At 37.7% G+C, this 23,074-nt stretch overlaps 1 protein-coding gene across 1 annotated transcript in view; it reads left to right on the top strand.

The window, feature by feature from the left end:
• pkp3b (plakophilin 3b) overlaps positions 1-23,074 on the top strand; it is a 64,993-nt gene that overhangs the window by 26,287 nt on the left and 15,632 nt on the right. The window contains exons 3-12 of the mRNA XM_030163629.1: positions 3,058-3,668; positions 5,162-5,285; positions 5,406-5,610; positions 5,712-5,871; positions 8,575-8,683; positions 10,489-10,653; positions 17,477-17,659; positions 19,311-19,464; positions 21,359-21,554; positions 21,820-21,907. Of these exons, the coding sequence (XP_030019489.1) occupies positions 3,058-3,668; positions 5,162-5,285; positions 5,406-5,610; positions 5,712-5,871; positions 8,575-8,683; positions 10,489-10,653; positions 17,477-17,659; positions 19,311-19,464; positions 21,359-21,554; positions 21,820-21,907 (1,995 nt within the window). The remainder of the gene's footprint in view (positions 1-3,057; positions 3,669-5,161; positions 5,286-5,405; positions 5,611-5,711; positions 5,872-8,574; positions 8,684-10,488; positions 10,654-17,476; positions 17,660-19,310; positions 19,465-21,358; positions 21,555-21,819; positions 21,908-23,074) is intronic.

The raw sequence follows: 23,074 nt of genomic DNA, 5'->3' as shown, positions 1-23,074 counted from the left end.
TCTGCCTTTAAAACACCGATTTGCTCAACACAGTAGTCGTCAGTTTATCACAAATATACAGAATTAACACATTTCAGAAGAAGAATCTTTATTTGTCGGCATATTATACATGCAGAAATGCAACACTCACCAAAACAGACCCTCTGAGACAAATAAGACAAAGAAGAGCAAAAATAAAGGCTACATTATGAAGCAATGGTTACTAATTTTGTCTTACCATTACTGTTTCCTGATCATAACTTTTATACTTTTATATGCATGAATCTCCTGTCATTGGCAAATTCAGTGGTTCTCAACCAGGGGGTGTGGACACTCTCCTGGGGGGGCGTGGGCACAGGGGGGTGGGGGTCGTGAGTAACATCATCATGCCTGTGTGCGCGTGCGTTAGTAACTACTGTTGTACATCACAACATTATAAATCACTCGGCATATACTCCCCCACCCCCCGGTCACGGATTGTATTGAGATCCGTGAGCGCAGGGACACATCACCCCCCCCCACCCCCGATTGCAAATTTGTTTTCAGGGGGGCAGGAGGAGCTAACTCACTTTCTCACAGCTTTTATCTACAGAGCTATATAACCCACCACATCCGTCACATTCCTTGTAGAATTGCCTACCAGGGTCCCACAAATTTTTTTGGGGCATGGGGGGGGGGGGGGGGGGGGGGGTGCCAGTAATTCTCATGATGCTGTTAGTGTGGCGTGGTTCAAAAAGGGTTGAAAAACCCTGGGCTAATTTATTGTTCTGATTTGCAATGCTTGATGAAATTTACAGTTTTATCAAGTCTCTAAGCTAACTCTTACCTGCATCTCACCTCTGACCTCTGAGTTTTGCCCCTTTTGTCCAAATATGGTAATTTCTGGCTCTAAAATGATGAACATTGTGCAGAAATGCAAACTCCTACCAGAAACCAGGTCAGAAACCCATGGGTGACATCCTAGTTCCTCACTGAACAGTGATCAAGTGTGTCCCAAGAAGAAAAGTTTCGTAAATGCAACTTCAGATTATTTATCTGGTCTGATCAGTACTTACCACGGTAGGTCTGATTCTTAAGCATCAAAAGCATGAAATTTAAATTAAAACCAAAGTTGTGATAAGCTAGAATTAATCTTTCTTTATTACAATTTAAAACATCACATTAGGAGACTCTTTGGGTGCATATTCTGTGACTATTACAATAATTACACATACACTTAAAATCACAAAGCCAGCACAGTGTATGAATAATGTTTCCTCCTTGTAACCTCCAAGTTTGTTTGGCCTGGTGTCTGTGAAAAGGAAAATGGAAGCTGATCAGATTTAGAACAATGCAAAGAAAGAAGGAAAATATAAACAGGACGCTTCTGTGTTTCTTTCATCTGGCCAACGCAACAATGCAAAGGCTACAGAGCGCTTCCTGCAGCTTTTAGTAGTAAGAGGAACTGTTGGAGTGAATGTCAAGCTCTTACTCTGCTTCTTGTAGTCATGGACCTCAACATACATCAACAATAGTGACTTTACAAAGTGTTTTTTACATACAGTGGAAACAGTTCATATAGATTGAATAAATTGCTTATACTGATTACGTTGACTGATTGATTAAATTCTTGCTTTGTATATTTAATCTCCTAAAACATCACCCGTTAGAACAAAGAGTCTAGGTTTGGAGAATGGATAAGTATTTTACTGTGGCGGAAAGAAAAATGTGCAACATTTCTGTTTTTTCACAGTTAATATAGCTTTATTGATCTGAGAGTATCTGAGGGGTTCATTACAGCCACTGATATTGTTAAAATATTCATGTTTCTTACAAAAAAAAATCTGTTGGTTGTCCTAAAAACTTGATGTATTGTTGTAGTTATAACAAGATAATTACACATTTTGTATTTGCATTAAATAAAATATGGTCATTGGGATCAGTCTTGTTGAATTTGAGCAAAACTTGAAGATGTTTTTAATTTGCACAAAATATTCAAAGACAAGTTACACAATGTGATGTTTCTTTTAATAGAAGTTGTAATAACACACAAAATACAATATTATAACACAGTAAAATAACCACTGTTACAATTTTATTGGAGTTGGGAAGGCAGTATTTTTTCTTCCTCCATAGGGGGGCCCAATAGAAAAGGTTTGAGAACCACTGGGTAAGGGTGAGGTGAGGGCAGACTGGCGCAATCTACAGCACCACCACTAGATGTCACTAAATATTACACATTGAAAGTTTAAGGCCCAGTTTACACGACAATGGTCTAAGGTGAAAACAACTGAATATTTTAATAGACGTGCCTTTCGTTTAGACAGCAACAGTGTTTATTGGGGGTTGAAAATGCAAAAAAAGTGAAACCACCTTCCAGAGTGTAAATCTTAACAGTGCTCCATTCACGTCACTGTATAAAGGGTTGAAAACACAAAACTGCATTTTCTCATCGCGTAGAGTTTACATGACAGACACACACCAGCACAGGAAAACATGTTGGATTATTTCCCTGCTATGGACCTTCAAGTTGCCCTAGTCGGTCAAAGTTACATCTAAGGGAGATTTCAGCAATTGTCACGAATCTTTATGGAGAGTAGTAGAGAGCAGAGAAGGAAGATGTTCTGTTTCCTTTTTTGTGATTGTATTTCGTCCTAGGAGAGAACAGGAAGAGAAGTAGAAAGGTTCTACACAGGCGCTTGGTCTTGGTGGTGGTGATGCCACCAAGCCCCCTTGCATGCATACTACATCGATAAATAGGTCATTTTACACACTTGCATGCAGATTTTCCTTTTTTTTTGTTTTGATCAGTGTATTTTTATTAAGTCTTTCAAACATACAAAAAGTAAGACCAACACTGAGACATATAGCAGAGGTATAAGACACCACAAAATAAAACAAAAAAAAAAAAAAGAAATTCAAGGGTTCCACTATGTATCTACCCAATCACTTTGCATGCAGATCTTCCCCCAAAACTCACGTCTAAACACTGAATTAAAAGTGAGAATGCAATGCCACTTTTATGTTTTCAGTTCAGATTGTTATTGTCTAAACATATCCTGAGACATTTGCGTTTTCTAACCTCTGTCCCTCCTGCAGATGCCCACAGCACCTCTCCACTCCTCTGGGTTCTCATCTCGCTCTGCCACTGAAACCAACTCCAAGGTGAACCACGTCGGCACCAGTGTGGTCCACACTAACTACCAGGCCACCCAGTCACACAGCAGGAGCACACGGTCTAAGTCGTTTTGCCAGTCCGACCAGGAGGGCTTTCCGCTCACTGTGTTTGTTCCTCCAGAGAACGTCCACCATTCGCTGCCTGTGCCAGCTCCGGGCACCTTAAGGCGCAGCCTCAGCGGGACCCTGGCTCAGGGCCGGGGGCACTGGCAGGACGAGGAGCTGCCCAGTCAGTACACGTACAAAGGTCCGTCTCACCGCACCATCAGCCGAATCACCAACCGCCAGCAGCATTACCAGCAGAGCTTTGGCCAGGACGGCTGGGTGGGCACGGGCAGGGGCGTCCCGATAGCCGGGGATGGGTGGGGGTCGCAGTGGCAGCAGCATGTGTCCAGGGGGAGCCAGGGATACGGGACCGGGCAGTACCAAGGCCACCTGCACCGGGCGGCTTCGGTCCGCAGTGTGAGGAGCGTGGGCAAAGGAGTGGATGTGTTAGACGGAGCATCGATACACAGCAACGACCCCCTGGGAGGGTGAGATACCAGCCCCTCACAACAACAGAACTGCCTTTATCTGATGAGTTATGTGTAAGACAAGACACAGCAGCACTGAGGAGAGTTGTGTTGAATGGAACCAAATGGACTTTAATTCAAGTAACTTCCAGGACAGAAATTGTGTTCATATGCAGGGGAGGATAAAATTCTTAGAACACTTGACAGATCTGAAAATATTGACATGTTTTTCCTCCTCAACAAGAATTCATTTCATAATGAAAAATACAGATGGTTAATCTGAACACAACAGATATCAGATGAAGTGAGTCCTGCTGTTTTTATCCAATTATTAACTTTAATACCATAATTTCCAGTCTATAAACTGCTACTTTTTTCCACATGCTTTGTTTTATGGGCTAACAATCGATCTGGCTCTCGAAGAAGGAAATAGAGCTGCTGCGCGTAAGCTTGACATCAATGAATCAATGGTGAGATGTTGGAGAAGGGGTGGATGCGGTTTATAGTCCGGTGCGGTCAATAGTCCGGAAAGTACGGTATTTCTTTTCAGAGCAGGATAGGAACATGACTGTTGATTCTGAAATAGGCCAAGCATGTTTTTTTTGTAGGAAAATTACCTAAATCTCCTCATGATGGCTGTATTCTATGGTTTATAGAACATAATGATGACTATTTTAACAGCCAATTTAAAAAATACATAAATAAACAGATGAAACCTATTAAATATACCAAATGTTCTTATACTATTTGTACAACTAAACTTTTAAAGCACATAATTGATATTGAAATGTTATTTATTGATGTATATCTGAAGCGGCGGGCATGTTACTGTTGAATGTCACAGATCCCATATTTTATTTTACTAAAAAAGTTGTCATTTTAATTTACAATATCAGCCTGGTTTGATGACAACATTATTAAGTTTTTGATAGTTAGGTTGAGGAAAGGATATATGGGGGCTTGGTTTTATTACCCATGATGTTTTTAATAATATAGAAAACAAACCAGAAACTTTTCCTAAACCAAAGTGCTTTTAGTGCTTAAAACTAAAAATGTCCAGGAGTTTGGATGTGAACTCAAATTCTATACATCCACCATCCAACCAAACCACCTCATGCTCACTTAGGAAAAGTAAAAAAACTCCCAGATCAGTCAATGAGGGAATTACTTTTCTCTTGCAACAAAATCAAGGTTGCAAATTAAAATGTAAGTATTGTTCGTAGTATGTCTTGCATTTAAGTGGACAGGTATGGAATTCTGTAATAGATACAGATACATATGCAGATAGGAACCCTGAAAAACAAGAATATTTTTTATCATATACGGTAAAGTGAGAATTTAGCAGTTAAACATTTAATGATGAAGAAAAAATAAAATATAAAATAATAATATAAAATAGTATAATAATAATAATAATATAAACGTAATAATAAAAATAAACAAAAAATAAACAAAACAAAAAAAACAAATCAGCTCTATATGACTACAGTGTTTATGTATGTGAATGTGTGCAGGATGCAGGGTCTGGACATGGCTACAGCTGTGAGATATCTCTCTGAATCAGACACCGCCTTGCAAGTTTTGGGAGCAGCATATGTACAGCATCAATGTTACCATAGCAACGACGCTAAAAACCAGGTAATACATAGCTGAGTATTGAATTGCTTAATAAGTTACTTTGTCAATACTTAAACATGCACAATCATGTGCTTTGTGCTGATAATATGACCTCCTCCTCCTCGTCTTCTTCCTCCTCAGGTTCGTGTTCTGCATGGCATTCCAGCTCTGGTTCAGCTTTTCTCCAGCGACAACCAGGAAGTTCAGCGTTTTGCCACCGGCGCCACACGAAACCTCATCTATGAGAACATTGACAACAAGGTGGCGCTGATAGACGCCGGTGGAGTGGCCCGTCTCGTCAGCATCCTGGGCGAACCAGACGAGGAGCTTCGAAAGAACATCACAGGTAGAAATGAGCTTCCGTACCGATCAGAATCGAGAACATTTAACAATACAACATGGACGACGAGCTGAAAAGTTAACACCAAACTGTGGCTTCGGCTGCAGGTGTCCTGTGGAATCTGTCGTCCAGAGATAACCTGAAAGAGAAGCTGTCCAAGGAAGCTTTATCAGAGCTGACAGAGAAGGTCATGATTCCTCTGTGCAGTAGTATCCCACTCAGCCCATCGGAAAGAGATATCTTCTACAACACCACCGGCTGCCTCAGGTAACAATTCAACACATGGGTCTCAGTCTGAGTTTTCTGTTTGGACACATCCAGGTAGTGCACTGTGTACAGTATGCATTAAAGGTGGAGAAGGAGATGTTTTCCTGGAGCATTTTTTTTTTACTATATTGCTTAAAATCCCCTTCACACCCTAACTGCAACCAAGTAATAAAATGCTCTAACATAAAAATAAAAATTTTTAGTCACCTGTGAAATGGACAGGCTGAAAAAACACCATCCAATCATTTTAACCGGCCCATCGAAATGATTGAATGGTGATGTGTCTGTCAAACTCAGCTGACATTTACACACACACACACACACACCCACGCGAACCCCTCTTCGTGCACGAATCATGCGTTCTCAGAGGCTTGGAGCACTTGTACAGGAAACAAAGCCAGAGCTTGGGTATATTAGCTATATTAGAATGTTAAGTTCGCCGGCAAATTGTTTTGTCACTCACATAAATCACTTGGGAATGTAACGTTAGCCAGGTAGGTATGAATTGGGGCTGTTCTGCCGACAAACATAATGGTGAAATGCACAGATTACAGCGTTCAAAGCAAACTGTAGTGGGCTGCTAGCCTGACATCAGTCTTACTACAATCAGCTGTTGCTACTAGCCCAAGATTACCTAGAACATGTATCAAAACAATAAGTGAAAAGTCCAACTTCTAATCTTACATACTGATATACAGACCTGAATTCAGAGGTTTGCATGGAACCACGAGGATGGGGGGAAAGCGGGGGGCTGTTGGAGGAGAATGAATGAGGTATGCATGGGTCTGTGGACCACAGTCATTATGCACTATTTTTGTGGCGACATCCAAGTGACATCTAACCTTTTCCAAAATGATTTTTCACCATTTATTGCAATATTTTCATCTGCATTTTGCATTTCTCAGTGAAAACCAGTTATTTTCCTACATTTGATTTACTCATCATGTCAATGTTCATAAAAGCTCAGACAAAAGTCAAAGGTTATTATATCAAAACAGAGAAAACTGTCCTAGAAAAAGTGACTTTTTCCAACAAAAAATATATATATGTAACTGAACATAAATAGCATCTGCAACCACTGTCATTTGTTAAACTACATTGGTTTTATTAGTGAATGTTACAGAAGATGATGGTGTTTCCATGTTCACTACGGAGCCTCTGAGCGTCCAAATGGGTCATATCTAATGATGATGAAAAGATGAAAAACTGCATTTTACAGGAATTATTCAATATATTAATAGAATTAGCAGATTAAAAGTGAGAGGAATCATTTTCAGTGCTAAAGCACCTTTGTGGAAATGGTGCTAATGATAAATTTGTTGCATTTCGGTGAAGTTTGTTGACCACCAGGCTTCTACTGTGCAACTGAGACAATGCCATAGTGCACTGAATTTTGCTGTAATTGTCAGTGTTAATATATTCATGTACTTAAATCAGAAAAAAACATGAATCAAGACATTTGCTACTGCAGTGGTTTAGACATCCACAATAGTTTAGCACACAGTGAGCACTTAGTTGAAAAAGAATGTACAGTGAGGCATTTCATAAAGTAAACTCCTGGCCATGTTCAGTGGACTGAGACATCGCAGTACCGAATGTTTTGGTATTTGTACAAACTAGCTTTAAAATAATCTGAAACCTATCGCCCACATGAAAGCGTTCATTGTAATATACTGTGGTGTTTTACTTTTACCAGCAGATTATTCTCAGTTTAAACAAACAGGTGAACAACAATATGGATGATATTAACTGTCGGCGAAACACAGCATGGACATCTGACTCTGCACTCCTTAGGCTGTCTTTAATAATGCACCTTTTATGCATGTGTAGCATGAAACCATGAGTGTTACCACATCACTGTCACCTCATCACGAACTTTGAGATTTTCTCACTATGATGTGTTTTGAGCAGGATTTACTCTGAGATTGCACCTTTTAGGGCATGTTTCAGCCATATGTATGCACATATAAACTTCCAAAGAATCTCAAAGAGGAACATAGGAGTATAGTTGTCTGTGCTAAAATACATTTAGATCAGCGGTGTCAAACAAATGGCCCACGAGTCAGAACCAGCCCGCCGAAGGCTCATATCCAGCCCATGGGATGCACTTGTGAAATGTAGAAATTACACTATTAACAATCCAGGATGTCAAAGTCATTTTAGTTCAGGAACCACAATCCAAACTGGTCTCAAGTGGGTCAGACTAGTAAAATACTATCATTATAACCTACAAATAAAACAACTTCAAATTTTTCTCTTTTGTTTTTTATTTTAAATAAGTAAAATTACATGAAAATAGTTACATTTACAAACTATCCTTTCACAAAAAAAGTAAATAACCTGAAAAAATACAATCAATTTGAGAAGTAAGTGCAGTTTTAACTATATTATGCCTATTATTAGATGTTTTGTGTATTAGTAGATCCACTGTAATCTGTAAATTATAATGCACATATGTCAATTTTAAACTGAGACAATACTGTTAAAATTGCCCAGATATGTCTTCAGATTTATGGGTGGTTCATGTTATTCACATTTTTAGAGTATAGTTTTTTAGATGTAAACATTTCCATTATGTAACTTTTTAAATTTAGATTTAAGTTTAGATGAAATGTTGCTGACTTTTCTTCTGCATCAGCCTACTGTGTCTGTCACTGTCTCTACATGTTGTGTGTTAATATATGTGTTTATGTGTTCATGCAGGAACCTGAGCTCCGTGAATGAGAGAACGAGGCAGAAGATGAGAGACATGCGAGGCCTGGTGGATTCTCTGGTGTCATACATACAACAAGAAGAGAGAGCAGATGACAAGGTAACCCTGGTCTGCACTGTGGACAGTGTGTGTGACATTTTTGATGCAATGAACATAACTGTTATGAAGGCCAATCGTCAATGTTGTCATCTGATACAAAAAAACATACTTGCAAGAATTGAACTGACCCTTGGTAGATGTAAGAAGATGAAAAAAATGTAGCACAATGCTAGCTATTCAGCAGCACGACAGACACTGCTGCAAAAAATGTTTTGCTCCAAAGCCATAAATGACATGTCGATGATAAAATCTTATCCTTGTGAAGCCAGATTGCATTCTTCTTTACTCATTGCGGTCTGGCACGTTTGAGCAGGGGGCTGATTTAGGTTAGAACGCTGTCAACATGCAACACGCCAAAAATACTTTGCACACATGTGGATAAACCTTTAACCAGATGCAGATGATTGACAGAGTGTGGTGTCTCCTGGTGATTCGTCGACTGGATCCTATTGGATAAATGTGAACAGGCTGATCTCAAAGTTCAGCTTGGTTTGAGATAGATGGATGGATGGACGGACGGACAGACGGACGGACAGACGGACGGACAGACGGACGGACAGACGGACAGACAGACAGACTTTATTGACCCCAAACTGGGGAATTGTAGTGCAACAGCAGCATGACAAACATTAAAAATAGAATATAAGAATAAAAATAGAATACAAGAGCAAATACACTATAGATAATAAATTAGAAGAATTTAAAAAAAAAAAAAACTGTAGCAAATCTGGACAAAAAGGATCAAGGTGCAAAAATAAACTGTAATGTGCAAAGTAACATGTAATTTTACAGTAAGGTGGAGGTGGATACATATCAATTAAGTGCATAGAAGAAACATGTTTATAACATATTTCCGATGATGTAAATATTCTAATACGTTTTTGATGGTGTTGATTTAATGTAGTTTAGAGCAAGTACTTTCTAGGTTAGGGGTTCCCAAAGTTCCCCAGGGAAGAAGCCTAGGGGGTACTAAAATTTTTTTGGGAAAAATACATTAAAAGAGTCATCATGTACCAAATACAAAATAAATAATGAGCTTTAATGACAAAATATAAAACACAATAATTCAACAAGAAAAGCACTCGGAGAGCGCAGACCTCCGTGAAGACAGATCTGCCCCCCCGCGATCACCACCAAAATTTAATCATTTCTTCCTTGTGCCAGTATTAACATTTCCTGAAAATTTCATGAAAATCCATCCATAACTTTTTGAGTTATCTTGATAACAAACAAGCAAACAAACACGTAAACACGCACGCAAACACACAAAGCAAAGTGATCACAATACCTCCTGGCGGAGGTAATTATCTTGTTAAAGCTTTGGTAACATTTTAAGAAATTTTCTATTTCCTATTATTCAAAATGAGATTGTTTGAGTTGCTAAGTAATTATTTTTTGTTGTTGAAAGGTTCCTTTATTCATTAATGACCAATTTATTTTTCTTAGCAATGAAAGAGGGCATTTTTCAGTTTATATTTCGCACACAAAATTTACTTTTTTTTTTTTTTTTTTTTTTGAATACAGTTAAATATATGTTGTTTGTTTACAAAGTTTTGGTAATATAAACAGACACCTTTGGTACAGAAACAAATTTGAATTAATTTTTTTCAATCAAAAATGCTGAGGCGAGAGTTGGGGGTACTTTGCTAAAAAAAAGTATATTTCAGGGGTACTCTTCTGTAAAAAAAATTTGAGAACCACTGTTCTAGATAACAGACAACCTGACAGTAAAACAGGACATTATAAACCAGTGAAAAACATAAAATCCACATAACTCTCCTCCGTCTCTCCGTCTTCATTTGCAGGGGGTGGAAAATTCCCTGTGTGTGTTGAGGAATCTCTCCTACCAGCTGTACACGGAGCTTCCTCTGTCAGTCCGACACCGTCTGGAAGGTCCGACGAGAGCCTCCGCCTCCAAAGAGATTGAGCCCATCGGCTGCTTCACCCTGTATAACAAAAAAAACACAGAGGTAAAACACATCACATTTACACTGGTTTTAAAGCTGCACTAACCAGTAATTCAATATGTGTCAAATGTCCAGACCAATATCTACAGTCATGGAAAAAATTATTAGACCACCTTTGTTTTCTTCAATTTCTTGTTCATGTTAATGCCTGGTACAACTACAGGTACATTTGTTTGAACAAATATAATGATAACAAAAATAGCTCATAAGAGTTTCATTTCAGAGCTGATATCTAGCCATTTTCCATGTTTTCTTGATGTCTGTTTTTGTCACGATACACACAGGAGTTAGTACTTGATTGCATAACCATTGTTTTTGATGACTTTTGATGGTCTGATAAGTTTTTTTTCCGCGACTGTAGTATAACCCAGACACTGGATTTGGTGCATGTTAGCTCATAATTATGTACAAAAACTACTGTTGATACATGAGGGTGTAAAGTATTAAAGTAATCATATGATAGTACACCAACTTTATAATGAGACGCAGTCTGTTATTGATTCTCTATAGTCCCACAATCTAAAAAACAACAAATGACCAAAAGCTACTTTAACCTGTTAAATCCTGGGCCGTTGGTTTCTACTCAGAATCATTTCAGTGATTGTATTATTTTAGATATTTGCCCATTTTAGTGCTGCTTGTTTGGATTGTGTTCTGTTTTCCGACAGTTGGTTTTATTGAGCTCTTAGCTGACATTCCTCTTGTTATGTGGATGTATAGCATGTGTATATTGCTACAAGTGTTGTGTAATGTTACCATGGCAACACAGATGGAACTGGGTGTAAGACACTACATAAACATATATGTCATTTGTTTGAACACATGCTGTTCAAATCAGTTTAGACATACTCTAACACTTATACAATAAGAAAAACAGGCAACAATCATCAAACAATGCCAAGTTAATGAACTTAACACACAATGGACAACAAAATACAAAAGAAACCAGTCGGTATGAATCAGCTGAACTGTGATTTATGTTAAATGCTGTACTTTATTGTTGATACTTGGCACAGTTACAGGATGTGCCAAAAAATTAAAGCAAGTACATCACAGCATGAGTTTTGTTATTTTTCTTCCAGAAATGATTTTACTCAAGATAATAAACCCTGTTGCACTCTGCAGCTGCACTATTTACATGTCAATCTTTTCATTCAAGAATTAGTCACAAAAACATCCATTATTACAATTTGTCCACATTTTGAAAAATAAACCGAGTGAACAAACTAAAAATACAACAGAGGAAAGCAAACATAACAAACACGTTTTTACAACCCTCATCCACCCCCCATCCTAGGACTTATGACGTATCACACCAAGGGAGGCCACATAAATTCTAATTATATTCAGGTTGAGTTATCAGTATATTGTTGAAGGGGATGCCAAATCTGATTAAACTGGTGTAGTTTATTTAATAATGAGAACCGGATTCTCTCCAGGTGAGAGAGTTTAACTGTTTCTTCCAGCCATAATTTAACTGAAGGAACTTCTGATTTTTTTCCAGAACAACAAAACAAGTTTTTTGCTACTATTTACATGTTGCCCTTTGAAAATGCTTTAAAAAGAGAAATTTTTGATGAAAGTTTATTAGTTTTGCTCTTATGTGTCGTTGGTACAGTAAACACCTAAATCACATTCATGCAGATATTCGTTATGGTGCATCTTTGTTCTTCAGCAAAGAATCAGTCAATATTTTCATCAAATTCAGTTCATATATAGGTAAATCAGATTATTTATTATACAAATATCATGATTGACAAAGGCTGTGTTTGCACTGCAGAACTGCAAAGTGCAACCCATGCTGTTTTATAACACCCAGCCTCAGTTGAAAACCGCCACGTCTCATTCCTCGTCAGTTCTCCTGCATCTCATTCACCCGTGGCTTGACTTCCCAGGGGGTTTTATGGGCCGCCCCGACATCAGATTACCTCTAACCTGATTTAGACAAAGGGGAATTCAGGTCGGCAGCGGCCCAAAGGTCAGGCAACAGGAGGAACCCTCTGATCAGTCAGTCATAGTAGCATGATTCCCATCCGACTCTATCACACAGACACCAACGTCAGGAACAACACTATCTGTCCATCTGGCTCCATAACGTCCTCATTGTTGTCGTGCCACCTCCTTTTGTCACCGGGGATGTGACTGTATTGTATAAAGGCTCTGTGTGCATCCAGGTCATATATCCACTACCGGTGAAACATTGATATTAGCTGATTAACAGTATTCATCACCATGCACCTCACTTCACCTCACCTTTACCATCAGCAGATGTTGTATGCAGAGAGTTCAGGAGGGTTCTATATCCTTGGGCTCTAATTGCATTTACATTAAAAGTCTTATTTGCAGCACCCGTTGCATTCTGGACATCACCTACACAACATGAGTTCAGACAGCAGCAAAACTGACTGACTTACAAGATTTAATGGTTCCTAGTGGTTTGATGTTGATGGTTTAGTTGTTTTCTTGTTCTGGTATTGATGGTTTTTGTTCTTAGTGGGGTTTTTTTTTTGTTTGGTTGGGGTTTTTTTCAGCAAGTTTTGTATTAGGGCAGTGATTCCCAACCTTTTTTGGTTCGTGACCCCATTTTAAAATCACAAATTTCTGGTGACCCCAGACATTCAAAACAGAAAAATGAAAAATTAATTTGTTTGTGATCATGTAATAGTTTGCTATACTATGTTGCAAATAAACGTTAATTTTATATGACATTTAGGCTATATAATGTACCTTTTTGGTGTCTGCTTTCTCTCGAAGATGTCTTATCGGGGCCAGGTGGGCGAAGAAATCTTTCCATTCTCTGTTCTGTCTGGTTTTCTGACTGCGACTGTGTCTGAGCAGGTTGAAGCATAGTAACGCATGCGGTCACATGATCAGGTCAATCAAGATATGCCCTCTCAGATATTATATCCTATATTTTATTTGAACTTGATTTTTATTAGGAAAAGTGTGTGGTGTTTTAATTATAATGAAATACATGTTGAATCTTTAAAAAATATATTTTTTTGTAATTTTTCAACACTTTTTGTCAGTTACTAGAAATTTCAAGTGACCCCATTTGAATTCCAGGTGACCCCAAGGTTTAAAAGTCACTGTATTAGGGTTTATTTTAATTGGTATCAACAATAACAACATTAAAATGACATGACAAATGAGATACCAAAAATTACAAGGTGAATAAACTAAAAATAAAACGGATATAAGACATAAAAGCAGCATCTGTCTGTTAAAATAATATGATACTGTTCCTAAAAGCAGAAATTGAAATAAATGTCAATATCAGTCATTTTTGAAGCTCATTCCAATTTTTCCAGTTGTTATGTATGTTATTTATTGAAATTGCATATTTTCTGAAACTCCAAACCCAATGTGCTTAAGTCCATAATATAAGAACATGCTTTTTACTGTAAGAATAATAAACATTATTGGTTTAAAACGGTATGAAAAAGTTCTAAATAAGAAAATAATTCCACAGGATAATGGCAAAGAACTGTCGAAAAAATATGTAAAAAATTGGACTCATTTTTTAAAATATTTTTTTTCCACCCAGTATTAGATAAGTGACAGTTTGTGAACCATAGGCACTGCTTTTTGTAAGCTGGAGGATTAATATTTGTGTGACTCTGGGACATGCATTGACCTTGTTGGAGTGCTGTCTATTGTGTGTGTGACAGGAAAACCACACCTACCTGCTACACAAACCCCAAATCTCACAACAATAAAGACACAACACAAGTGAAAGAAACAAAGAATGTCTTCAATCCACAACAAAAAAAAGACTTTTGTGGACTGTGCAACTTCTGTTCTCCTCATCGGTCGAGTAGTTCGAGCTACTTTTCAGATATTTTGTTATTTTACGCTCCCACACTAAATGTTTCACTCCTCAAACTCAGATAAGAGGATCTGGGTGAAGTTGGTGACATCAGGCAGGCCGGGGTTTTCTCCCAGGTACCTCAGTCAGAGCCGATAGCCTGATAATAAACAGCCCGGCAGATAGAAACCCTAGAAGAGGCCTCAGATCCACAGGGAGGATCAGATTTCAATACAACACGGAGAAACCGGACGATCACATTACTCATTACAATAGCAGGTAGTGACGGCTACTGGCAGAACATCAGCCCCTGGTTACAAGTATATGTTACATTTAAAGTGAGGAGACAAGACCTTACTGTTATCAAGTTTATGTTGGAGGAACCGAAACACCCTCAAAATACTCTGAATGAACATATTACATGTTGTGACAGTTTGAGTTTGAAGGTTTAATTTATTTATTTTGTATTATTTTGTTTTTTAAGGGGTGGCAACCAGGTCTCTCTCCTGGCATTTATGATGTTAAGTCGGTTAGTCCGTTTAATTCAGTGTTTTGTATATGCTTGGGTTTTTGTTTTTGTTTTTTTAGTGTTTGTTTGTTTGTTATACCTCAAACCCACACAAAGGATGCAAGTCTAATTAAAAAAACACCCTGCACGTTAAATGACAAGAAAAGAAATCACACATTTAAACCAATTCAAATCCAAAATCATGTATTGTAACACTTTCTGCAGAAAACACACAAATTGAAATGCACCCCCCCCCCCCCCCGCCAAAAAGAAGTCCAAACTCAAAAAAATTCCACCAACCAAGGCAAAATCAAACTCCAAATTTCCACTCTGGTTTTTGTACTAGTTTCTCAGAAGAAAAAAAAACAGTTCAGTTCATTTTCAACTAAAAATTCCACTCCGGGTTTTCAACAGCCTCTCAGAACAAAAAAAGAAAAAAAAAGATTTAGTTCATCACAGTTCATTAACAAAATATATATATACAGGGTGGGGAAGCAAAATTTACAATGAACATTTAGTTGTTTTTTTCTCAGCAGGCACTATGTCAATTGTTTTGAAACCAAACATATATTGATGTCATAATCATACCTAACACTATTATCCATACCTTTTCAGAAACTTTTGCCCATATGAGTAATCAGGAAAGCAAACATCAAAGCGTGTGTGATTTGCTGAATGCACTCGTCACACCAAGGGAGATTTCAAAAATAGTTGGAGTGTCCATAAAGACTGTTTATAATGGAAAGAAGAGAATGACTATGAGCAAAACTATTACGAGAAAGTCTGGAAGATACTATTAAAGAAGAATGGGAGAAGTTGTCACCCGAATATTTGAGGAACACTTGCGCAAGTTTCAGGAAGCGTGTGAAGGCAGTTATTGAGAAAGAAGGAGGACACATAGAATAAAAACATTTTCTATTATGTAAGTTTTCTTGTGGCAAATAAATGCTCATGACTTTCAATAAACTAATTGGTCATACACTGTCTTTCAATCCCTGCCTCAAAATATTGTAAATTTTGCTTCCCCACCCTGTATATATAAAAAACCCAACAAGCGCACAGTCCATTGGGCATTTAAAATCTCTTTTAAAGATGCACCTATTTGCACTGGCTTTTAACAAAAGTGTTGGACTTTTATTTGTTTTATCTTCTGGTTTTATTTAACCCTTTCATGCATGAATTATGAGAACCTTAATCAAGATTTTTTTCCTGAGTGTTTTTATTCTTTAGACATGAAAAAAAGAATGCAATTGAAAAAAAAAATTTTTATGAACCTATTTTTCATGCAGTTCCAAAAATGTCCACTCAGCTGGACACCATGCATTTAATTTTGGAAGCAAAGAAACATGTATTTACTGATATATTTTGTGAAAACTATGAAATAAAAACATTTTTAATGCTGCTAATCTGTTGTTTTCTCACATTTTAACATACTCCAATACTAGTCATTACTCACTTCATGGAGATATTATGCAAAATAATAATTAAAAAAAAAGTTTTAATTGCAGTTTAATAACAATAACAAGCAATTAATTTACACTCAAACATGTTAACTGCAGATCAAGTTTATCTAGAACAGCAAATTTACAGTAATGGTATGAATTTCATTGTTTAGGATGATGCATAAGTGTCCACTGTTTTGGCTGATATGGAAGTAAAACAACAAAATACATGAATATATAAGAGAACAGCTGGAGAAAAGCTGTCCACTGTAGTGACCACTATGCATGAAAGGGTTAAAGATACTATTTCTCTTATTATTGTGTACCTATTTTATCAGTTTTAGTATATCTTCTATATAATTGTATTTTATTTTTTTAATATTTTGTATTTTTACCTATATCCTTATACAGCACTTCGGACACTTTGCGTTGTTGTAAATGTGCTATTGAAATAACTTTGACCTTGACATTGATATTTCTTACCTTTATTTTCCTCACCATAACTGTTAACCTCTATAATGTAGACCAGGGGTGTCAAACATATGGCCCACAAGCCAAAACCAGACCGCCAAAGGTTTCAATCTGGTACGTGGGATGAATTTGTAAAGTGCGGAAATCACACAGAAAACACTGACAGTTATGGGTGTCATTGAGTCTTGACTAGTTGTTTTGATCATAAAGTTAAATGCTCTGTTTTTCAGTTCCAGAAGCCTGTTCCTAAATGTTTTGTGCCTTTGTAGATCCACTGTGGTCTTGTAAGTTTTAATGCACATGTATAAATGACAAATTGAGGCAGAATATTGTTAAAATGTCACCTATTTTTCTTATTTCAGGTTGTGCATGGACATTTTTGTGAAAGGATAGTTTGTAAATATTAACATTTTCATACTGTAATTGCACTAAAACAAAGAACAATCAGGTGTTGTCATTATTTATAAGTTATAATGCGATTATTTTACTGGTCTGGCCTGTTTGAGATCAAATTGAGCTGTATGTGACCCCCTGAACTGAGATGAGTCTTGACACCCCTGATTTAGACATCTTTCTCCTGTTGGTCCTCGTCCACAGCAGCGGAACCAGACCTTGTCCATCCTGTCCGAGGTGTCCCGGCAGCCGAAGGGCGCAGAGTGGCTGTGGCACCCAAAGATTGTGGCGCTGTACAAGCTCGTCCTGCAGAATAACGACTGCAGCTTCACCAGCCGTGAAGCCTGTCTGGGAGCTCTGCAGAATATCACCGCAGGAGAAGCTAGGGTAGGAAGGAAACGTTAACGGTGCATGTCTATTTAATCTGACATCCTAAACTGTCCACTATAGTCACTGTCACTGGTAGAGAACACCTGCACTTTAGTTGCACAACTGATATAGTGACAATAAAGTCTATTCTATTCTATTCTATTATTTTTCTTTTCTGTTCTTTTCTGTTCTTTTCTGTTCTTTCCTTTTCTGTTCTGTTCTATAGATGTGCATGGACACTAGATTGTTTTGGAGGTGCTCTCTTTTTTTGCTTTTTTGTAGATGACACAAAAGTCTTTAATTCTTTATTTAGCTTTAATTTATCATTAATAACAATATGAATAGAATCAGAAAAGAACAAACTGGTGTATACTTTTTGTCTTTCAGCACTGGCAAGGAGATCAAAAAAGTAATAGTATTTCATTTTATTGCTTGTAGAAAATATATTCAATTAATATTTTTTTTCTGTTTTGCTGCAGAATAAAGGTAACTGAATGTTGTGTCTGTCATTTCTGACCAGGGAAAAGACAAATACACGCACAAAGTACATGATTTAGTATTTGTGTTGTTATTATTGTTATTAGTAAAAGTCAGGCAGGGATTATACACTGTTATCTACAATAATGGAATAAAATATTTTTACCTCACCTCATGAAGTTATTGTGACAACGTAAATGTGTCATATGAGAATATCATATTGTGAATATTTTTTAGAGGGGTCATGTCTTGTTGAGGACTTCACTATACAGTCATGGAAAAAATTATTTGACCATCAAAAGGAAAGGTTATACAATCAAGTACGAGTATGAGAAAATATAGCAACTAAAGCAGGTATTGAATTAGTCAAAACAAAGCAACTTAATAAATGAAATGAATAAATTAGACGTTGACCAATTAATCGGTCGTAACTGCTTGGATATTTTACAAATAGGGAATATTTTTCTCTAACAGCCTTTGTCCCATTAGAGTTTATTCCTACTCATAGAACTGTAGGTCCATGCAATAAATATCATTATTACATTATTACGCTATTCACAAAGAAGAGAAATAAGGATGAAATCATACAACCACTGTTATAAACAACATTGCATTATATCCAATTAATTCAGCACTTAGTTTTTGCATGATGTGTGAAGTGTGTTCATTATTAAAATCAGACTATTAGCTCATCCAAAAAACATATTTCAAATCAAAAAGAAGTCTATACTACAGTTGTGGGAAAAAAATATTAGACCATCAAAAGTCATCAAAAACAATGGTTATGCAAGTACTAACTCCTGTGTGTATCATGTGACAAAAACAGACAGAAGAGAAAACATGGAATGCCTAAAAGCACTGTTTTTGTCAGTACAATGCCATAGATATTGATGTAAGAACTGAAGTGATTTTGGTTATTATCAAGAAAATGTGGAAAATGGCCAGATATCAGCTCTGAAATTAAACTCTTATGAGCTATTTTTGTTATCATTATATTTGTCCAAACAAATGTACCTTTAATTGTACCAGGCATTTAAATGAACAAGAAACTGACGAAAACAAAGGTGGTCTAATAATTTTTTCCGCGACTGTAGTTCACACCCTTTTCTTCAATAGGAACCAGTAGATCCAGGCATTAGACTGAACCGAGTCCCTTTAAGGCTAACGTTGACGTCCATTTGTTGTCTCTCAGTGGTCGTCAGTGCTCAGTAACGTGGTGTTGGAGCAGGAGAGGATGCTGCCCATCCTGATGGACCTGCTGGACACCGACGTCGACACAGAGCTCAGACCTCTGACCGGTCTGCTGAGAAATCTGGCCAGACACTCCACCAACAAGGACCACATGGGTAAGAAACAGGCAGAGAAGCACAGCAGCCATGATGAATGTGCATGTGTGACAAAGATGTTAACTACACTAAGAGGCAGCAGGGTGTGGTTGGAAACATTATGTGTTGCAGCTGTGCACATACAATACTGCAACAGCAAGAAAAATCACTGCTTTCAAAACCTTAGTATTATCAGCAAAATGTATTCACAGTAGTTGCTTTTCCATTGACCCTTAAATTGTGCAACTATAAATTGCACATAAAAATTTACTTAATGGACAATAACGCCAAAACTCTTGTCGATTTAAAGTTTTTGCACTGGCAAGAGGTGGTTTTTCAGGTGTAGCGCAATTGTTCTATCACACAAAACCGCAATGGTAAGACCTTTTTCTGTAACTAGAGTTATGTGAATAAAAAAAAAAAAACAGATGTTGATGGATGTTACAAGCGAAAAAGAAGAGTTTTAAAAGAAACATGTGTATGTGTGGACACACCAGGAAACCGAATCATTTTTTAATTTAGTACAAGATAGAGGGGTAATATATAATAATAATGAATATATCTGTAAATCAACACGATATTTATGTTTGTCGCCATATTTATGGAATGACTTCTCATGTCTTCTTGCAATAAATAAACAAATCATCACATTTGTGATTTAATGGAAAAACCAACATTACACACTTCTGTTTTTTCAACATCTAGTAAATATTGGTAAAGTTTTGCGAAGATGTCCAATGGAAAAGCCACTAGTGTGAATACCATGTGTCTTATTATTAAGAATCTATATCAGTATATATTATACATACAACACACGCTGGCCTCTGTATTTAACCCATCACTAGCGGAACATGCAGGAACACACCACACACTGCAGACTAGGAGCAGTGGGTTGTCATGTCAGGCACCCAGGGAGTAAATGGGGGGGATTAAGTGCCTTGCTCATGGACACACCAACCAACAATTTCTCTTCCTGTCTGGGAATTGAACCAGCGACCCTTCAGTTACAAGCTGCTTCTCCAAGGTTCAGTCATAATTCAGAAATAGTATAAATATGAAAGCAGGATTTAAAGTAGTTGTTTGAGGTGCAGCATTTGAACTATTTATGAATTTGGCTGCAACTGATGATGATGATGATTATTGCTTATTGATAAGACATGTCTTCAGAATTACTAGTGTTAATCTTTAACACTTTCACAAGAGTCCTAACGTCAGAAGTTTTAAAAATACACTGAAATGATAGAAAACCTTTTTTTTCTTACAAGTTTCGATATATTTCTGTACGGAAGAGGATTAGGGCCACTGGAAGAAAAAAAGGTCCAATATTTTACTTCTATTATCATTCTGTGAAAAAGTTATTCTCAGAATAACTTGACTTTAATCTCAGAATTCTGTTTTCTCAAAAAAATAATAATAAAAAAAACCTACTGGACCTTTTTTTTTTCCCAGTGGCCCTAATCCTCTTCCGTATTGCTGAGATACACTGAAGACCAACTAGAAGTATTATATAGATTTGAAAGAAATTGAATTACAAATAAATCACATTTAAGCAAAGAATCCATTTGTGTCATTCCCAAAACGTTTGGCCTCGAGTGTAGTGGAGTAAAAAGTACAGTATTTGTCTTTGATATGTAATGGACTACAAGTATGATGTAGCAGTAAATGGAAGTAAAGTATGGATACCACAGAAAGTATTTAGTTACTCTTAATCTTTGAAGACGCAGATTCACAAAAAAAATGTGTGTTGCAAACATGATTATTTCTCAGATTATTTTTGTTTACAATACTTATATCCTATTAGATTTACTTTTCATTTTAGTTTTTGTTTGTGTGTCTCCACTAATAACATCAGTAAACACAAGTAAAATTCCTCATATTCTCAGTTTTCATTAAATATCATTCTGTGTCTTTGTAGCCAAAAACACGGTGAACATGCTGGTGTCCAAGCTGCCCAGTGACGGCCTTCAGAAAGTACCGTCCAGCGAAGTGGTGGTCAACATCTGCGGCGCCCTCAACCACCTGGTCACCGGCAGCTCCTTGGCCGCCCGCGACATCTCATACTTTAACGGCCTGTCCAAACTGGTGGGAATCAAAACCTCCCACGACAACAGGTGGGACTGACTTCAGCTGACCCACAACCATTCCAACAGTCCAGTTTAGTGAACGTCTCATTACCCGTGTCCTTCTGTGACCTCTGTTTCACATTCAGGACTGGACCGGTTGCATCTGCAGTTGTTATTTGCACTTTTCATTCTGAAACATAACCTTTTGCTTATTTCCAGGACATTGTCATTGTGTTGTTTGTCATGTTTGACTGTGGTATTTCCTCCTTGTTCATCATTGACATTCCCAACTGTTTTTGCGTATTTGTTTTAGCTCTGGGAGTCTGAAAGCTGCCAGAGCGGCCTCAACTGTCCTCTGCAACATGTTTCACTACAGCAAACTACACAAAGACTACAAACAGGTACAAGTCATCACACACACATGCATTCAGATAGACCACAGCTCATACGTAGCAGTTCCAAAAGTCAGAACAGAACTGGGAAATAAAGTTTTGAAATGTTCTGCTCCCACTGCCTGGAATAACTTACAGAGGGGATGAAACTGAAGGAACTGGCCTCTTTAAATACATTCATTCTAAATAATGGGAAGAGGATGAATCTGGATGTAGATGTTGTTCTAATTGATTGAATCAGGTTCTGCTTTGTATGAGGGACTGTACAAGACATAATGAATTCTTATTCTCTCACATACAGGGTGGGGAAGCAAAATTTACAATGAACATTTAGTTGTTTTTTTCTCAGCAGGCACTACGTCAATTGTTTTGAAACCAAACATATATTGATGTCATAATCATACCTAACACTATTATCCATACCTTTTCAGAAACTTTTGCCCATATGAGTAATCAGGAAAGCAAACATCAAAGAGTGTGTGATTTGCTGAATGCACTCGTCACACCAAAGGAGATTTCAAAAATAGTTGGAGTGTCCATAAAGACTGTTTATAATGGAAAGAAGAGAATGACTATGAGCAAAACTATTACGAGAAAGTCTGGAAGATACTATTAACACTTTCAGTGCCACGGGCCGATCAGATCGGCTTTGGAGAACACGCCACATTTGTGTACAAACAAACCATCCACCCCCATTTCTTTCTCACATTTCGATGACGTTCTTTCTGTGTCCCCCTTTTGAGACCAAGCAGACGGGAATTTGAGGTCACGCGACCGAATAATATTTTTATATCTTTTTAATGTTTCTTATTCTCTGGTGTTTCATCAGAGGGAGCCCTCCATGCCGGGGGGCGGCTGTGGACTCCGGGGGCTGTGGCGCCTTCTCTCACTGGGGTCCGCTCCTTTCTGGTGGGTGGGGGTCCCAGTTGGCCCTCTCCCACTAGTTGGGATGCGGGGCTGTGTTGCTGGTGCCTGGTCACCGGGGTCGGCGGCTGCCTCCTGGTGCGGATGGCTCCCTGAGACAGCGCCTCCTAAATTGATGTTTTACTTTTACTTGTACATTTTTGTTCTGGTCTACCCGTGCTCAGTCAGTCTTCTTAAGTATGTGTGAGCTTGTGGGTTTGCATGTATATATATGTGTGTGTGTGTGTGTGTGTGTGTGTGTGTGTGTGTGTG

The sequence above is a fragment of the Sphaeramia orbicularis genome, chromosome 3 (assembly GCF_902148855.1).
Source record: "Sphaeramia orbicularis chromosome 3, fSphaOr1.1, whole genome shotgun sequence".
Lineage (NCBI taxonomy): Eukaryota > Metazoa > Chordata > Actinopteri > Kurtiformes > Apogonidae > Sphaeramia > Sphaeramia orbicularis.
This window is presented reverse-complemented; position numbering and strand designations above follow the sequence as displayed.